The 21,030-nt window shown below is 35.3% G+C and overlaps 1 protein-coding gene across 1 annotated transcript in view; it reads right to left on the bottom strand.

Moving 5' to 3' along the window:
- Taf5 (TATA-box binding protein associated factor 5) overlaps positions 1-21,030 on the bottom strand; it is a 281,049-nt gene that overhangs the window by 220,289 nt on the left and 39,730 nt on the right. Inside the window, exon 5 of the mRNA XM_090409115.1 lies at positions 3,587-3,710. Within this exon, the coding sequence (XP_090265241.1) occupies positions 3,587-3,710 (124 nt within the window). The remainder of the gene's footprint in view (positions 1-3,586; positions 3,711-21,030) is intronic.

Below are 21,030 nucleotides of genomic sequence, written 5' to 3' on the forward strand. Positions count from 1 at the left end.
ATTGCGTAAAGATCAGGCGGCACACTTTGTAAACAAAACAAACATATTTATTTACACTAAACTGCAATTATACAAAATCATACAATAGGAAAGATTTCTCTTTTAACTCCACTCTATGCTTAAAATTTCAGCAATTTAACATTTAGTAAATACACGGAGTCATGCAACACATCATATCAATACCTAAATAAAACTATCAGCCCATTTCAATTCAAGAATTATCATGCTCTCTATTTTACAACAGGTAATTCCAACTAAAGATGGTCTAAGAATAATTTGAGAACAAACTATTCTTAGACTATCTTTCCAGTCCTGAACTATGACTTATGTGAAGCACAATAAATGTCCCATGGATTCTCAGTCAGTTTTACACATCATAAACAAACACAACAAAATTTACTCACATATCTTCTTTTAACGTTATTATGCACCCGTTTCAGTTCCTTCTTGGGTTCCTTTGGCTTCTCATCCATTTTATGTTTTGACTTCCACGTAGTGATTCTGTCAGTACTGTCGTCTTGTTTATATGACTTGCGGGACCAGAAGCACATTTTTCCCGATGTCTATGAATCAGCCGAATAGGTTCCGATGATAGAGGTACTTAGCAGATTGTCCTATTGGCAATGCATGCTGGTCCTGCTTCTCTTCTTCCTTGGTAGTTTCACGGCTCCCATGTCTGTCCCTCGCGGCCTTCAACCAGACCGACGAATCAACTCAACCTGAAGTTCTCTCTTCTCTTCCTCCTTTTCTGTGTCTCCTGGTGTGCTCATTCTTCATTTTTAGATGACCTTTATACAATTTCTGGGGGTCTCTGGTCAAAGGGTCGAGGACCCCAAAGATTCCCACACAAACGGTCTTGATCTTCACGTTGATGTTGACTTTTAGTTCTCACCGAATATATGTACTTAATCTTATTTTCAGAAAGGAGGAACTGCTTCAGAAGTTTACCAGGTTTTTTTTTTCAATGTCCTTGAAGGTGGTATCTGGCTGACTCCAAGCACATTAAAATTACTTACTTTGTATACAAATCCAACATCAATTTTATGCCAATTTCTAAGGCATTGCCCTTGAATTAAACATTTTCTATTTTGTACAATCTTGCATGCTAATTCCTTAGGGTTAAACACATGGGCTTTTAATTTATTTACAACTTTAATACAAAATTAGTTAGGCTTGTTTACGAGATGTGACCTGTGTAAAAGTCAATGCAAGAAAAAGGAAAATTTCTACTGCATCGAATTTTACAATATGCCTTTTGCAGGTCTACAAAACTTAAACACAGATCTCTGTTATATTCCCACGATTTCTCAACTACTTGTCATAAAGTGAAAATTTGATCCTGACAGCCTCTATTTCACCTGAATCCAGCTTGTTCTTCACCAAGCTTCCCTTCCACAATCCTTCTCAACTATTTCTTAAGTATACTTGCATAAATCTTACCAGGAACACTCAGTAGGGAAATACCTGTGTAATTCTCAAATTCAGTTTTATTTCTCATTTTGTACGTGGGTAGTATGAGAGCTCTACTCCAATCATTTGGAATTCATCCCTCTGTCCAGGCTTTCTGAACTATGCAGTGTAGCCACTATACGACTTTTATTTCTCCATACTTGAGCATTTCTGGTCGAATATCATCTACTCCTGATGCATTTCCACGCTTCAGGCTTTTTGATGGCTTTTTCTATTTCAAGTATGGATATATGTATTCCTGATTGGATGCCTGTTGAAGTGTTTTTTTACCATTATGCTGTTACTGCTTATTTCATGTAGCAATTTTTTGAATTACTTCATACATCAAGGATATCTTTTTCTTTATTTTCATGTCATCTTTACTATCTCTAATTCCTTTCACAGCATTCTTTCCTCCATTTCTGAGCTTCTTCAACAACCTCCAGAATATTTTGCCACCTTCTTGATATTTATTTTCTATGTTCTTACCAAACTCTCCCGTGACTTTTGTTTAGCTAGTTTGACATAGCGTTTAGGTTTCTTATATTTGTCTCTGTATTCTGTAAGAGCACAAGATGACTTATTTGCCAGGAACTTTCGATATGCGTTCTTCTTTCCCTTCACTGCCTCTTTAACTTCCTGTGTCTACCATGGAGTTCTGATTTTTCTATCCTTGCAGACAACCTCACCACATGCTTCTCTGGTTGAATCAATCAATGTTTTCTTCAGGACTTCCCACTGAATCTCCAGGGTTTGGTTCCTGTTCTTAAACTTTTCATTTTTTCTTGAATAATGTTTGTGTATTTTAGTCTACAGTTCGCATCTGAGAGCTGCTCAACTTTTATTCACTTTAAAACTTTCTTATATGTTCTTCTTTTTAATATGAAATTCAATTTTATCCTGCTCAAGACTGAATGGTGATCACTTCCAATTTTAAATCCTGTTCGATTTCCTTTCCATTAATACTCCTTATATTGGTGGTTCCTATCTTTGGTTCTTCTAATGTTAGGCTTATTCTTCTTCTTCTAGATGCTGAGTTGGAGCTTGTTTAGGCAGGTGAATTTTCACTGTTTGCCCTGCTTCCCTGACAAAAACAGTGGGGGCCTCCAACTGACATGATATCTCATCATGTTGTACCTCACCACGTGAAGGTAAGGACTGGACATTAGGTTTGAAGCACCAGTGGGTTCTTTGCATTCCTGAAAGGAGATGTAGAGGTCTCCTTCCAGTTATTTGGCTTTGACCCTTAAGTGATCACCCTTGAGTTTTTAAATAAAATTCTAATTAATTTTTGCGACATACATAAGCAGTTATTTATGAAGATAACTTATGAAGTTATTTTATAATATACAGGAAGATATCTCCACACCAACTCCATTCATCATCCTGAACATTGGGAATTATTACAACCTAAAGAGCCATACTACTAAAATAATTAAAGTTGCCAGCAAAGGTTGGTCGATTGGTAGAGCCTCTGCTTCTAATGGCTCACAAAAAGTGAAGCAAGTTTGAGCATGGTTAGTAGTTAGAAGCGGACCAATCGTTCGATGGTGTTGGAACATTCTCCCTCGATGAGTCTTTGGACTCCCTGGAGGTGTCACATAATAATAATAAAATGACAAAACAAAAATGAAACATGAACTTAATCTTCTATTTGTTTACTGAATTATAATAGTATTTGTTTGTCATTTTTCAATTTTTATCTCATACTGCTATTACCCAATAAGGTGACATCTAATCACATTCACATTATCTTATTCTATGTAATACATTCTCCGTCAATAAGATTTTAATAAATAGAGAGGCTAGTAGTGCCTATTGCAAATCATTATAATATACAAGTAGAGCTTGCCTCTTTCAGGATTTCAGGATGGGAATTTTGATTTCATGTTGTAGTTAAAAAAATAATCCACTATATTGCATTTTTTTGAACCTTTGTTACTCTTAATAGTATGACTATCTACAAACACCATTATTAAAGCCATGCATTACCTACAAACACCATTATTAAAGCCATGCATTACCTACAAACAACATTATTAGTAGTTAATAATTGTATTATTGCATTATTAAGTTTTCACTACTTAACTGTCAAGAACAGAATTTCCTTTCAATAAATGATAAAATCAATACATACCTAAAACTGTCCATAAAGCCATTGCCTTTCATATGTTCCTTTTTCCTCAGACAAGAGAGTTTTTTAATATCATCAAAATAATATTCTTCTTGATCAAGAATGAATCTTTCCATAAACCGAATTGCTGAAATTTTAATAAGCATGTCAACACACAAATTTTAAATATATATATATATATATATATATATATTTAAAAAGAACCGAATGACAAAAACCGAGAAAAAAGGAAAAAGGTATAATAGTATCACACGAGTAGTTTCAGGTTTTTACAGCCTATTTCAGGTGTTTTTATAAAAGAAAAAAACTTAAACATTGAAGACAAAAAACTGTGAATAGCGCAGGAAAGTCACTATACATATTTAACGTGAAAATATTGTAGTTAACGTTTTCAAAGTAGTCCCTTCGTTGGTCACATTGTTGGGTGAGTGCATGCATATGGCATCTTTTGAGTGCCAGTATTTGATCACAGCAGAATGACAGTCAGGGAGGTTATAGCTTAAATTATTATTTAAATGTACAGGGTTGAGGATGATTTCTCTGGATTCTACAATTTTTCTCTCCAATTCGTCATGGCAAAGGAAAATGTTGTTAGATCTATCCCAAAGGATTGCGTGACCATGGTTTTCATTATCAGAATCGGCCAAAAAAATCTCCCAGACTGTCATTCTGCTGTAATCGAATACTGACACTCATGAGATGACATACGCACACACTCACCCAACGTGACCAACGAAGGAACTACTCTGAATAAGTTAACTACAACGTTTTCACGTTAAATATGTATAGTGACTTTCCTGTGCTATTCAGTTTTTTATCTTCAATGTTTAAGGTTTTTTCTTTTATAAAAACCTGAAGAAGGCTGTAAAAAACCAAAACTAGTTCATCGTCATCAAATTCCTGCCATGTACCCTCAAGGGGTGTACAGGATATGACAGTACTACATTAAAAAATTACATCATTACTAACTTCCTATCAACAATTTTCCTCCAAGTCAGTCTATTACTTGTCAAGACTCCAACATTATCAGATCTTATATTTCTATCGTCTAAGGCACTTTGTACAGTATCAATCCACCTATATCTTGGTCTTCCTCTGGGTCGTTTTCCTGCCAACCTGGCAGAGAACACTTGTTTTGCTAATCTTTCCTCTCCCATTCTATTTAAGTGACCATACCACCTGAGATTAGATCTGCTAACGCATTTCTGGATGCTGACAATGTCAAGTTCTTTGCTGATATCCTCATTTTTAAAATGATATTGCCATTGATGCCATCTGTTCACGCCTCTAATCTTTCTCAGGACTCTCATATCTGCAGTCTCTAGTCTTTGGTCAAGTGTTTTACTTCTGACCCAGCTCTCAGATCCATAAGTTAAAACTGGTTTGAACACTGTCTTGTATACAGCTAATTTAGTGTTCCAACTAATTTCTCTCTTATTCCATATGAATTTATTCAATTGACTTCCCACCATACCAGCTTTGCTGATTCTGTTGTCTATTTCTATATTTAATTTACCATCTTCAGTAAAAATTGTGCCTAAGTAGCTGAAATGTTTCATTGTTCCACAGGTTCTTCATTCACAATACAGTTGACATTTTCAATGATTCTGCCTATTTTCATTGTCTTTGTCTTTTTATTGCTGACCTTCATACCATATCTATTACAACAGCTATTCAATTTAGTCAGAGAATCTTGCAGACTTGTAGCGGATTTATTTAGAAGTACAACATCATCCGCATAAAGCAAAGAGCTGACATTAACATCTCCAATTTTGATATCAGGTTTAATACCACATTCCTTCATAATGTGATCCATATAGATAATGAATAACAGAGGGGATAATGTACATCCTTGTCTCACACCAGATTTAACATTAAACCATCTTCCTGTACTTCCTTCAATTCTAACTGCTGACTTACAACTCAAATAAAGACTAAGTATTGCTTGATATAATGCCCCATTGACACCATATAACTGCAGCGTATTGAATAGCTTCTCTCTTGGCACCTTGTCATATGCCTTTTCCAGATCAACAAAACTTAAATACAGATCTTTGTTATATTCCCATGCTTTCCCGACTATTTGTCGTAAAGTGAAGATCTGATCCTGACAGCCTCTATTTGGCCTGAATCCAGCTTGTTCTTCACCAAGCTTTTCTTCCACAATTCTTCTCAACCGTTTCTCAAGTATACTTGCATAGATCTTGCCAGTAACACTCAGTAGGGAAATACCTCTGTAATTCTCAAATGCAGTTTTATTTCCCTTTTTATATATGGGTACTATGAGAGCTCTACTCCAATCATCGGAAATTCGTCCCTCTGTCCAGGCTTTCTGAACTATGCAGTGCAGCCACTGTAAGACTTTTATACCACCATACTTCAGCATTTCTGGTCGAATATCATCTACTCCTGCTGCCTTTCCACATTTCAAGCCTTTGATGGCTTCTTCTACTTCAAATATGGATATGTATCCCTGACTGCATGCCTGGTCAGTGTTTTTTATCACTGTGCTGTCATCACTGTTTGTTTCATTTAGCAATTTTTCAAAGTAATTACTCCATACTTCAAGGATATCGTTTTCTCCTGTTTTCATGTCACCTTTATCATCTCTAACTCCTTTTACAGCACTCTTTCCTCCATTCCTAAGCTTCTTCAACACCTCCAGAATATTTTGCCACCTTCTTGATATTTATTTTCTATATTCTTGCCAAAGTCCTCCCATGACTTTTGTTTAGCTAGTTTTACACACTGTTTAGCTTTCTTACATTTGTCTCTGTATTCTGTAAGAGTAAAAGCTGACTTATTTGCCAGGAACTTTTGATATGATTTCTTCTTTTCCTTCACTGCCTCTTTAACTTCCTGTGTCCACCAGGGAGTGCTGATTTTTTTATCCTTGCACACACCCTCACCACATGCCTCTCTGGCAGAATCAATCAATGTTTTCTTCAGAGTTTACCACTGAATCTCCAAGGTTTGATTCCTGTTCTCAAACTCTTTCATTTTCTTTTCAATAATCTTTCTGTATTTTAGTCTACAGTTAACATCTTAGAGCTGCTCAACTTTTATTTGCTTTAAAACTTTCTTACATGTTATTCTTTTCAATATGAAATTCAATTTTATCCTGCTCAAGACTAAATAGTGATCACTTCCAATTTCAAATCCTCTGTACACTCTGGTGTCCTGCACCAGGGAGAAAACATCACTATCAACAATAACATAGTCAATGAGACTTTTCTTATTCCTAGCCTCTTCTCTCCATGTGAATTTGTGCACATTTTTATGTTGGAACATGGTGTTAATAATAACCAGTCCATGTCCTGAGCAGAAATCCAACAGATATTTGCCATTATTATTAGCTTTGCTCTTTTCTCCAAATTTTCCCAAAATATTTTTGTATGTCTCACAATCATTTCCTACTCTGCTATTTAGATCCCCAACAAGGACCAACTTTTCCTTTTTCATTGTGTCAGTTGCTTTTTCTAGAGCGTCAAAAAATTCCTCCATTCTACCTTAGTAGAACCTTCTGTGGGACCATAGGCACAAATAAGTCTCATTGTCCAGTTTCCCATTCTCATATTTGCCCACATTACTCTACTTGAGACTGACTGCCATTCAAGAAGATTAGCCTCGTATTTTGTGTTGAATACTATGGCTACTCCTTCTTTTCCTTGATTGTCATTGCCTGAATATAACATTTTGTATTTATTGCTCAGAAAGATCTCACCAGTTTTTTTTCTTTTTTGTTTCAGTCACCCCTATTATGTCGATCTGGTACTTATCTAATTCCTCAGCTAGCTCCATTTCTTTGCCATTCAGGCTTCTTACGTTGATAGTACCGATCTTTAACTCTGGTGATGTTGAGTTGGGGTTTGTTTTCAGATTTGTTCCAGTAGCTGACTTTTCGCTGTTCGCCCTGTTTCCCTGGCGAAAACAACGGGGGCCTTGTTTAACTGGGCGACGCCCCAGCCGGGATGAAATTTTGTCATGTTATACCATCATTTTTTATTTTGGTTTAACCAATAAGAATACAATTTGGTCGGCTAAATCCCAAATTGCCAGCCCATCCTCGTTCGTTCAGTATCCAAGTAGATACCCAACAGGGTGCACCACGAGAAGGTGAGGATTGGACATTAGGTCAGAAGCTCTGGTCGGTTCTCCGCATTCCTTTAAAGGCAATGTGGAGGTCTCCTCTCACTTATACAGCTTTGACCCTTAAGCACCCCGAAACTAGTTGTGTGGTGCTATTATACCTTTTTCCTTTTTTCGCAGTTTTTATTATTCAATTCTTTTTAAAAATATGGTTAACAACCGAGTAGATGAACCTCCATGCATGCACGCACGTGCACACACACACACACACACACACACACACACACACACACACACACACACACACACACACACACACACACAGGGTGGTTCAAAATTTAACGTACAAACTTGAGAGGAGATAGAGAACATCAAAATCAACCATATTCACATAGGAAAGCATGACCGGAAATGCCACCAGAAGGTACTAACAGGGACACAAAGATACAGAAATAACATAAGGCAGTAAGTAGTGTAAAATACTTTATTAGGCATAACTGAACAGTTCAGTAGAAGTTGGATACATAATATGGTTTCACAACAGGTGCTCAAAGTTACGACCATTAACAGTGATGCATGCCTGACACCGACGACGCATTGATTGCATACATTTTCGAAAAACCTGGAGTTTCCCAGATATTAGCAGTGCTGATGGTGATTCTTGCAATGAGGTCCATGTCAGAGGCAACAAGCATTTCGTACACCATGGCTTTAAGGGTCCCCCACAGAAAGAAATCAATGCTTGATAAATCAGGTGAGCGTGGGGGCCCATGCGACTGGTCCATCACGCTCGATCCATCGAGCCCCAAAGGACCTGTCTAAATACTGATGCACAGAAATGCCAAAATGGGCTGGAGCCCCGTTGTGTTGGAACCACATCTGCCAATGCACAGTCATTGGAACATTGTTCAGTGAATCCGGCAGAACTTCTTCCAGAAAGGTCCAATACTTCTGGGAGTCCAGTCAGGGGTGGTGTAACAGGTATTGGCCGACTAAACAATCAGCGACGATACCTGCCCACATATTAATGGTGAAGCATGTGATCCCACAGTGTGTGGGTTCTCATACGCCCACACATGAGCATTGTCATGATTGAAGACCCCTTTGCGGTAAATGAAGCTTCATCTGTGAACAAAACACAAGTTCGAAAATAAGGGTTTACGGCACTTTTCTGCAGAAACCATTAAGCGAATTCCACACATCAAGGATAATCTTCGGCCATCGGTAACTGGACCCGTTGCAGATGAAATGGATGTAAGGACTCGGAGTGCAAAACGCACAATACACTGGATAGAGATAGTCCTATAGCAGAGGCAACGGCACGTGTGCTTATCTCTGGATTATTGTCATCGCGTGAAACACCTCCTCTTCCATGGCGGGATTTTGCACCGATCATGCCCACCCACTATCATGCCTGCGCTCCCTGAATGATCCATAGTCACAAATTCTGATGCAAAAGTGCAAACATTTGGTGATGTGGTACGTCTGTTTGGGGTATCTTTCGCGATACATTCGTACAGCGGCTCATCCATTACTGTCAGCTAACCCGTAAACAAGGTGCATGTCTGCCATCCATTCGTAAAACGACACACATTCTTTGTACAATGTCGAAGCTTGAATGAGAACGCCCCAATTGCTCACCTGGAGTGCTGGCAAACAGCACCACCTATGACTTTTGAGTGGCGCTTCCGGTCGTGCTTTCCTATGTGAATATGGTTGATTTTGATATACTCTACCTCCCCTCAGTTTGTACGTGGAATTTTGAACCACCCTGCATATATATATATATATATATATATATATATATATGAAATAGGTCCAAAAAAAGTTTCAAAACTAATTTTAGAAAATTTTAAACATTCAAATCCTCTAACTGTAAATATGTTCAAGTACAAATGTCATCTAAGTAGTAAAAATATACAGCCATTAGCTCCCTCGAGTGGTGGTTGCATTGTCACAAAGTAAACTTGAAGTATAAATAAGCAACATACTAGCAACAAAAGTGGGGATTAAATAATGGGGAGATTAGTAATCTGGTAGAAATTCTGTCTTTTGAAGAGCAAGAGCATCAATTGAGAAATTGACATATTAACTGTCAATAGGATGCGTGTGAAATTGAATGTTGCTGGCATATCCCAAAACATGCGATTACATTCTGGAGTTGAATAAAGTGTACCATGCCTGACAATGGACATAATTTAATGAAGATACTGATTATCAATTGTTTAAATTTTTTATGACAAATTCTAAAACTTGTACTTGGATTTATTGTGGTTAACATGAATCAAAATGATACCACAAGCTTGGTTAACTAAATATCTGTCAAATCCATTGGGGTTAGAAAATAGTACTCTAGAAAATGTAATACAAAATGCAAAGATTAGCATATACAAAAATATGATAAATGAGCCATTAATAAACAACAACGTACAAAGAAAAATAACACAAATGCACAGATTAATGAAACTAATGAGAAACAATAAATGAGCTATAAATAACATCCAATGTAATTTACTATATCTTGGTATGCATCACTACTCTTCATTAGTGTTTCATCAGGTGAAGTTTGCAAAATGCACATACACCTATAAAAGTTATTTTGATCATCTATTGAGACTACAAGCAAGTTATTCTAGAAATCTAGCTGGATTGATTTAAATCAAATATAGTGTTTGAAATCCTTAAAAACTTTATCAAACCATTCCAAGATTTTTTAAAATAGAATGCTTGCAATAACACAAAAGGGAAACATGTATGTTTGGCTAAAATCAGTGAATTACAACTGCCTATTTTCATCTTTTCACTGCTAATTTTTATCCCAAATTTGTTACAGCTGTTATTCAATTATTACAGATGTTCGAGAATCCTGGGAACTGGTACTGGGTGTGTTTAGAAGTACAACATCATCTGACCAAAGCAAAGAGTCATGTTTTGATATCTTCAATTCTAATATCAGGTTTAATATCATCACTTTCCTTCATAATGTGATCCATGTAGATGATGAATAAGAGTGGAGATAATGTGCATCCTTGTCTTACTGCTAATTTTACATCAAACTGTCTTCCCGTATTTCCTTCAATTCTAAGTGATGACTGTTAACTTAAATATAGATTATGAATTGCTCTGTATAATGTTCCATTTAAGAAAAATAATTGGTGTTTTGAAAAACCTATCTAGGCACCTTGTATGTGCTTTTTCCATATCTACAAAACTTAAATAAAGATCTTTGTTATAATCCAATGATTTTTCAACTATTTGTCATAAAGTGAAAATCTGATCTTGGTTCACTTTATTTGGACTGGACCCATCTTGTTCTTCCTCAAGTTTCCTTGCCACAATTTTTGTTATCTTTATGTCAAGTATGCTTGCATAAATCTTACTTGGAATGCTTAGTAGAGAAATTCCTCTGTGATTCTCACATGGAATTTTTTTCTTCTTCTTCTATGTATCACTCCTGTAACTGTGATGAGGCTACTAATTATTTAATAAGATAGCAAATTTTACAATTATTATTTTGATTTCTGTTAAAAGATAAACCCAATCAAGTATAGTGCTTATTCAATTATTTCAATAAATAGTAACTTGACTTCGTTAGAATTATATTTGATTGAAACACTTTCAAATGATAATATAAATATATACGGGGAGAGAGAGAGTACTCATGTACTATAGGTAAATGTGTATTAAGGCTCTGGTTCATCATCATCATTAAATTCCTGCCATGTACCCTCAAGGGGTGTACAGGATATGATAGTAAAACATGAAAAAAAAATTTACATCATTAACTTAATATCTACAATTTTCCTCCAAATCCCTCTGTTATTTGACAAGACTCCAACATTATCAGATCTTATATTTCTATCGTCTAAGGCACTTTGTACTGTATCAATCCACCTATATCTTGGTCTTCCTCTGGATCGTTTTCCTGCCAACCTGGCAGAGAACACTTGTTTTGCTAATCTTTCTTCGCCCATTCTGTTTAAGTGACCATAACCACCTGAGAATATCTCTGCTAATGCATTCCTGGATGCTGACAATGTCAAGTTCTTTCTAATATCCTTGTTTTTAATATGATATTGTCATTGATGCCATCTGTTCACGCCTCTAATCTTTCTCAGAATTCTCATATCTGCAGTCTCTAGTCCTTCGTCAAGCATTTTATTTCTGACCCAGCTCTCAGATCAATAAGTTAAAACTGGTTTGAACACTGTCTTGTATACAGCTAATTTAGTGTTCTGACTAATTTCTCTCTTATTCCATATGAATTTATTCAATTGACTTCCCACCATAATAGCTTTGCTGATTCTGTTATCTATTTCTATATTTAATTTACCATCTTTGTTAAAAATCTTGCCTAAGTAGCTGAAATGTTTTACTTGTTCCACAGGTTCCCCGTTCAAAACACAGTTAACATTTTCTACAATTCTACCTATTTTCATTCTCTTTGTCTTTTTAATGCTGACCTTCATACCATATCTATTACAACAGTTATTCAATTTAGTCAGAGAATCCTGCAGACTTGTAGCAGATTTATTTAGAAGTATAACATCATCCGCATAAAGCAAAGAGCTGACATTAACATCTCCAATTTTGATATCATGTTTAATACCACTTTCCTTCATAATGTGATCCATATAGATAATGAATAATAGATGGGATAATGTACACCCCTGTCTAACACAAGATTTAACATTAAACTATCTTCCTGTACTTCCTTCAATTCTAACTGGTGATGAACAACTCAAATAAAGACTAAGTATTGCTTGATATAATGTCCCATTGACGCCATATAACTGTAGTGTATTGAAGAGCTTCTCTCTTGGCACCTTGTCATATGCCTTTTCCAGATCGACAAAACCTAAATATATATCTTTGTTATATTTCCATGCTTTCTAAATTGTTTGTCGTAAAGTGAAGATCTGATCCTGACAGCCTCTATTTGGCCTGAATCCAGCTTGTTCTTCACGAAGCTTTTCTTCCACAATTCTTCTCAACCGTTTCTCAAGTATACTTGCATAGATCTTGCCAGGAACACTCATTAGGGAAATACCTCTGTAATTCTCACATTCAGTTTTATTTCCCTTTTTATATATGGGTACTATGAGAGCTCTACTCCAATCATCGGGAATTCGTCCCTCTGTCCAGGCTTTCTGAACTATGCAGTGCAACCACTGTAAGACTCTTATACCACCATACTTCAACATTTCTGATCGAATATCATCAACTCCTGCTGCCTTTCCACATTTCAAGCCTTTGATAGCTTTTTCTACTTCAAGTATAGATATCCTGTACACCCCTTGAGGGTACATGGCAGGAATTTGATGATGACGATGAGCATGCCTGGTCAGTGGTTTCTACCACTGTGCTGTTATCACTGTTTGTTTTATTTAGCAGTTTTTCAAAGTAATTACTCCATACTTCAAAGATATCTTTTTCTCCCGTTTTCATGTCACCTTTATCATCTCTAACTCCTTTTACAGCACTCTTTCCTCCATTCCTAAGCTTCTTCAACAACCTCCAGAATATTTTGCCACCTTCTTGATATTTATTTTCTATATTCTTGCCAAAGTCATCCCATGACTTTTGCTTAGCTAGTTTTACACACTGTTTAGCATTCGTGCATTTGTCTCTGTATTCTCTAAGAGCACAAGCTGACTTATTTGCCAGGAACTTTTGATATGCTTTCTTCTTTTTCCTTCACTGCCTTTTTAACTGGTGTGTCCACCATGGTTTTCTAATATTTCTATCCTTGCAGACAACTACACCACATGCCTCTCTAGCTAAATCAATGAGGGCTTTTTTCAAGGCTTGCAAATGAATCTCCAGGGTTTGATTCCTGTTCTCAAACTCTTTCTTTTTTCTTCAATAATCTTTCTGTATTTTAGTCTACAGTTAACATCTGAGAGCTGCTCAACTTTTATTCGCTTTAAAACTTTCTTACATGTCATTCTTTTCAATATGAAATTCAATTTTATCCTGCTCAAGATTAAATAGTGATCACTTCCAATTTCAAATCCTCTGTACACTCAGGTATCCTACACCAGGAAGAAAACAACACTATCAACAATAACATAGTCAATGAGACTTTTCTTATTCCTTGCCTCTTCTCTACATGAACTTGGGCACATTTTTATGTTGGAACATGGTGTTAGTAATAACTAGTCCATGTCATGAGCAGAAATCCAACAGATATTTGCCATTATTATTAGCTTTGCTCTTTTCTCCAAATTTTCCCAAAATATTTTTGTATGTCTCACAATCATTTCTTACGCTGCTATTTAGATCCTCAACAAGGACCAACTTTTCCTTCTTCATTGTGTCAGGTGCTTTTTCTGAAGTCTCAATAAATTCCTCCACTTCTACCTTAGCAGAACCTTCTGTGGGACCATAGGCACAAATAAGTCTCATTGTCCAGTTCCCCATTCTCATATTTGCCCACATTACTCTACTTGAGACTGCCTGCTATTCAAGAAGATTAGCCTCGTATTTTGTGTTGAATACTATGGCTACTCTTTCTTTTCCTTGATTGTCATTGCCTGAATACAACATTTTGTATTTATTGCTCAGAAAGATCTCACCAGTTTTATCTTTTTTGTTTCAGTCACCCCTATTATGTCGATCTGGTACTTATCTAATTCCTCAGCTAGCTCCATTTCTTTGCCAATTAGGCTTGTTATGTTGACAGTAGCGATCTTTAACTCTGGTGATGTTGAGTTGGGGTGTGTTTTCAGATTTGTTCCAGTAGCTGACTTTTCTCTGTTCACCATGGTTCCTTGGCGAAAACAACTGGGGCCTTGTTTAACCGGGCGACGCCCCAGCCGTCATGAAATTTTGTCATGTTGTACCATCATTTTTTATTTTGGTTTAACCAATAAGAATACAATTTGGTCGGCTAAATCCCAAATTGCCAGCCCATCCTCGTTTCTTCAGTATCCAGTTAGATACCTAACAGGGTGCACCACGAGAAGGTGAGGATTGGACATTAGGTCAGAAGCCCTGGTCGGTTCTCTGCATTCGTTGAAAGGCTATGTGGAGTTCTCCTCTCAGTTATACAGCGTTGACCCTTAAGCACCCCTGGCTCTGGATTAAACTCATAATTAGGTTTAATGAAATAGTACAAAGAAATCATTAAACACAGGTTTAATGATTTCATCACACAAAGACATCTTCTAGGATACAATATAAAATTCATGATAACAGAGAAATAACCTCTGTACTGATTTCAAACCTTATATGAAGTTGGCTGCTCTTATTTGCTCTCCTAAGGATGAACTACCTTTCATCTCTATTTCAGACCAAAAAAAAAAAAAAAAAAATTTTTCATGCATGAAGAATTATTAATTAAAAAAAAAAATTTTTAAAAATCATGAATAGCATCCAGAGTTTCAACTCATTAATTACATATTACATTTATAACTTTTAGGTACTTTCCAATTCTTAAGTGTACTCTATCCATATGATGTATCAAACTGTATTAGCATACTGAATATCAATTAACACAAAAAGTGAAAATAGCATTTACTCCTTGCATTACTAATTTATGAATAATAGATTTCCTTGTAGTTAGGGATCAAAGCTGTATAACGGACAGGAGACCTCCAAATAGCTTTTAAAGGAATGCGGAGAACCGACCAGGGCTTCTGACCAAATATCCAGTCCTCACCTTCTCGTGGTGCACACTGTTGGGTATCTACCTGGATACTGAATGAACAAGGATGTGCTGGAAATTTGGGATTTAGCCAACCAAATTGTATTCTTATTGGCTTAAACCAGTATACAAAATGATGGTACAACTTGACAAAATTTCATGCGGATGGGGCGTCGCCTGGTTAAACAAGGCCTCCCGTTGTTTTTGCCAGGGAAACAGGGCAAACAGCGTAAAGTCAGCTACTGGAATAAATCTGAAAGCACACCCCCAACTCAACATCACCAGAGTTAAAGATCGCTACTATCAACATAAGAAGCCTGAATGGCAAAGAAATGGAGCTAGCTGAGGAATTAGATAAGTACCAGATCAACATCATAGGGGTGACTGAAACAAAAAAGACAAAAAAATGGTGAGATCTTTCTGAGCAATAAATACAAAATGTTAATTCAGGAAATGACAATCAAGGAAAGGAAGAAGTAGCCATGGTATTCAACACAAAATACGAGGTTAATCTTTATGAATGGCAGGCAATCTCAAGTAGAGTGATATCGGCTAATATAAGAATGGGGAATTGGACAATGAGACTTATTTGTGCCAATGGTCCCACAGAAGGCTCTACTAAGGTAAAAGTGGAGGAATTTTTTGATGCTTTAGAAAAAGCTACTGACACAATAAAAAAGAAAAAGCTGGTACTTGTTGGGGATCTAAATAGCAGAGTAGGAAATGATTGTGATATATACAAAAATATTTTGGGAAAATTTGGAGAAAAGCACAAAGCTAATAATAACAATAGCAAATACCTGTTGGATTTCTGCTCAAGACATGGACTGGCTATTACTAACAACATGTTCCAACATAAAAATGTGCACAAATTCACATGGAGAGAAGAGGCAAGAAATAAGAAAAGTGTCATTGACTATGTTATTGTTGACAGTGATGTCAACAATAGAACAACAGCTTAGAAATGGAGGAACGAGTGCTGTAAAAGGAGTTAGAGATGATAAAGGTGACATGAAAAATTGGAGAAAAAGATATCCTTGAAGTATGGAGTAATTACTTCGAAAAATTGCTAAATGAAACAAGCAGCGATAGCACAGTGGCCAGGCATGCAGTCAGGAATACATATCCATACTTGAAGTAGAAAAAGCCATCAAAGGATTAAATGTGGAAATGCAGCAGGAGTAGATGATATTCGAATAGAAATGCTGAAGTATGGTGGTATAAGAGTCATACAGTGGTTGCACTGCATAGTTCAGAAAGCCGGGACAGAGAGATGAATTCCTGATGATTGGAGTAGAGCTCTAATAGTACTCATATATAAAAAGGGAAATAAAACTGAATGTGAGAATTACAGAGTGTTTCCCTACTGAGTGTTCCTGGCAAGATCTATGTAAGTATACTTGAGAAACGGTTGAGAAGAATTGTGGAAGAAAAGCTTCGTGAAGAACAAGCTGGATTCAGGCCAAATAGAGGCTGTCAGGATCAGATCTTCACTTTACGACAAACAGTTTAGAAAGCATGGGAATATAACAAAGATCTGTATTTAAGTTTTGTCGATCTGGAAAAGGCATATGACAAGGTGCCAAAAGAGAAGCTATTCAATACGCTACGGTTATATGCTGTCAATGAGGCATTATATCAAGCAGTACTTAGTCTTTATTTGAGTTGTAAATCAGCAGTTATAATTGAAGGAAGTACAGGAAGATGGTTTAATGTTAAATCTTGTGTGAGACAAGGATGTACTTTATCCCCTGTGTTATTCGTTATGTATATGGATAACATTATGAAGGAAAGTGGTATTAAACATGATATCAGAATTGGAGATGTTAATGTCAGCTCTTTGCTTTATGCGGACGATGTTATACTTCTAAAAAAATCCACTACAAGTTTAGAAGATTCTCTGACTAAATTGAATAACTGTTGTAATAGATATGGTTAGAAGGTCAGCATTAAAAAGACAAAGACAATGAAAATAGGTAGAATTGTTGAAAATGTCAACTGTGTTGTGGAACATTTCAGCTACTTAGGCACGATTTTTAGTGAAGATGGTAAATTAAATATGAAAATAGACAACAGAATCAACAAAGCTGGTATTGTAAGAAGTCAGTTGAATAAATTCATATGGAATAAGAGAGAAATTAGTCGGAACACTAAATTAGCTGTTTACAAGACAGTGTTCAAACCAGTTTTAACTTATGGATCTGAGAGCTGGGTCAGAAGTAAAACACTTGACCAAAGACTAGAGACCACAGATATGAGAGTCCTGAAAAAGATTATAGGCATGAACAGATGGCATCAATGGCAATATCATATTAAAAACGAGGATATTAGGAAAGAACTTGACATTGTCAGCATCCAGGAATGCGTTAACATAGCTAATCTCAGATGGTATCTTAAACAGAATGGGCGAGGAAAGATTAGCTAAACAAGTGTTCTCTGCCAGGTTGGCAGGAAGAGAGACCCAGTGGAAAACCAAGAGATAGGTGATTTGATACAGTAAAAAATGCCTTAGAAGAGATAAATATAAGATCTGATAATGTTGTAGTCTTGACAAGTAACAGACTGATTTGGAGGAAAATTATAGATTGGAAGTTAGTAGTGATGTAAATTATTGATGTGGTACTATCATATCCTGTACACCCCTTGAGGATACATGTCAGGAATTTGATGATGATTTCCTTGTTTTCACAAGTATGTTAAAAAACGCATCTCATTTTGAATCCTTTGATATAAACTATCTCTAACATATGAAAAACAAACACAATGTTGTAGAAAGTATACAGACACCTCCATTTTTCCAAATGCTGTATACCAGTGACAAACCAAATAGCTCAAAGTAAATGGGCGAGAGTATATACATGTTAGATAACTAGAGTTATGTGCAATAATGGGAACAGTATGGATTAAACAACTTACTGTCACATTAGTTATCAATTCATTACTGAAATGACTACAGGCATAATTTGAGCAACCAGGTGGTAAGTAATTTTATCTGCTTTATGTCTGAATACCACCCTACTTACTGAATATATGAAGCAGCCTGGAAAAAAAAATTTGATCTCTAGAGTAGTTTCCAGATTATCTCATCCTTAGCCCACTAACAGTAGTTATGTGCTACTGTTGAAACAGCAGGCATAAACTTGTATTAAGGCTCTGGTTTTAACTCAATTGTACAAATAAATCATTAAACACAGGTTTAATAGTTCCAATAATTTGTCTTTCTCGCAAAGACATCTTCTGGTATCATCATCATACGTATCAAGGATTTAGGCCTAGCATGGCCTGTTCCGGCCTTAGAAGTCATCGTTGAATTGTTTAAGAGGACGTCCTGGTTTTCTTTTTCCTAATGGCTTGTACTTTAAGGCTTGTTTTGGTAATCTTTCTGTTTTCATTCTTTGAACGTGTTCCATCCATTTATGTTTATATTTTTTAATTTTTTATATTACTGGTTCTTGGTTTAATTCTTTCATAATATCTTTATTTCTTTTGTGATCAAATAGGGTATACTTTGCAGTTTTTCTCATAAACTTCATTTCTGCTGTTATTAATCTTTGTTTGTCTTATTGTCCAGATTTTGCTTCCATACATTAAGACCGGTAAGGCTAATGTATTGTATACTTTTAGCCTAGTTTGTTTTTGAACTAGGTTTGGTTTAAATATAGAGTTAATTACACCTGTTATTTTTAAATATTTTGCAATTTTTACTTTTATATCTTTTTCATTTTCATATGTGATCATACATCCTAGGTAGTTAAATGAATTCACCTGTTCTAAGATCTTGTTATCTATTACTATTTTAGTTCTTGCTGGATCTTGTCCTTTAAAGGCCATAGTTTTTGTGAGAAAGACAAATTATTGGAACTATTAAACCTGTGTTTAATGATTTATTTGTACCATTTCATTAAATCTAATTGAGTTAAAACCAGAGCCTTAATACAAGTTTATGCCTGCTGTTTCAACAGTAGCACATAACTAACTGTTATTCTGTAAGTTATCTTCAGAATTTGTAATTATTATTTGGTTGTCTGCAAAGAGGAGTGTTTAAGTTAACTGTAGGTGAAAGTTTAATTCCTTGATGTAAATTTTTATTCCATTTTATTATTATTTCATTTAAGTATATATTAAAAAGAGTTGCTGAGAGGGGACATCCCTGTCAGACCCCTTGGTTTATCTCTCTTGTATATGATAGCTCGTGATTTAATCTTATTTGTATTTAATTATTTTCATATATACTTGTGATAGCTTTTAGGATATTGTTTGGTATTTGTCTTTCTTTTAATATGTTAAATAATATGTTTCTTTTAACTTTGTGAGATGCTTTTTCAAAGTCAATAAATGCAATATGTGTTTCTAAATTATATTCTCTTCTTTTCTCTATTATTAATTTTAGGCAAAAGGCTGGGTCTATACACGATCGTCCTTTTCTAAATCCATTCTGTACCTCTAGAATAAAGTTTTCGGAATATTTAATTAGTTTGTTATTTAAGATTCTGCTATATATTTTGTAACAGGAATTTAGTATACTGATACTTCTATAGTTTTTAGGGTCATCTCTATTACCTTTCTTAAAGATAGGAATCACAATTGCTTTTTTCCATTCTATTGGGGGGATACCAGTTGAGTAAATTTTATTTAAAAATAATAAGAGTCTTTCTTTGAATCTTGTTCCTGTGTATTTATATAGTTCTGAACTTAGCTTATCTTCTCCAGGTGATTTTCCGTTTCTTGTTTCTTTCAGGCTGATTTCTAATTCTTCTTCAGTTATTTCCTTTTCATTTTCGTTAAATGTTTGCCAGTTGTCTTTTTTAAAATATTTGTCTGTCCACAGTTCTGTGTAGTAATTTAGAAATTCTTCTAATTTTAATTCAGTGTTTAATTTTATGTTTTCTTTGGTATCTGCATTTAGGTGTTTCAAAATCTTATATACATTGGGTCTTATTTTATATAAATCATGTTCTAAATTAGAAACAAATTTATTCCATGATTCTTTATGTCTTTTTGTGACTTCTCTTTTAGCTATGGCTCTTATTCTTTTATATTCTATTTCATCTTCTAATCTTTTACTGCTTAACCATTTGTGATAGGCTTCTTTTTTCTTTTTGATTATTTCTTTGATTGTATCGTCCCAGATCTTCAGTTTTTTTCTTTTATTGAATTTTTTGGTCTTTCCTAAGCTTTCATTTACTGCTGCATTTAGTATCGTTTTTATATTAAGCCATTCTATTTCTATTTCTTCATTTTGTTTTATTTTATCTAGATACTGGTTAATTCTTTGTTCATATAGCCATTGGACATTTGTGTCATTCAATAGTCTAGTTTTATAAACAAATGTTTCAATTTTTCTTTCTGTTCTTGTTACTTGTAGCCATTTAGGTGGTAATCTTAATTTTATTTTAACAAGGAAGTGGTCACTGCTTATTTCATATCCTCTGTGAACTCTAACATCTAGTGAAAATTTTGATGTCTTTTCATTTAATATGAAGTAATCTAATATTGATTTCCATCCTCTTGCTGCCCAAGTATATTTATGTATGTCTTTATGTTTATAGAAGGAATTCATTATTTTTAGGTTATTATAAACTACAAAGTCAATCGATTTTTTTACCATTTCTGTTTAGAGTGTGTTCTCCATGTATTCCTATATTATTATTAATTTTCGTGTTTCCAATTCTTGCATTTAAGTCTCCTGCTAATCTTCTGGTATACAATA

This window comes from Typopeltis vanoorti, chromosome 2, assembly GCF_054136105.1.
Source record: "Typopeltis vanoorti isolate ZY-2024b chromosome 2, IOZ_Tvanoo_1.0, whole genome shotgun sequence".
NCBI classification, from domain to species: domain Eukaryota; kingdom Metazoa; phylum Arthropoda; class Arachnida; order Uropygi; family Thelyphonidae; genus Typopeltis; species Typopeltis vanoorti.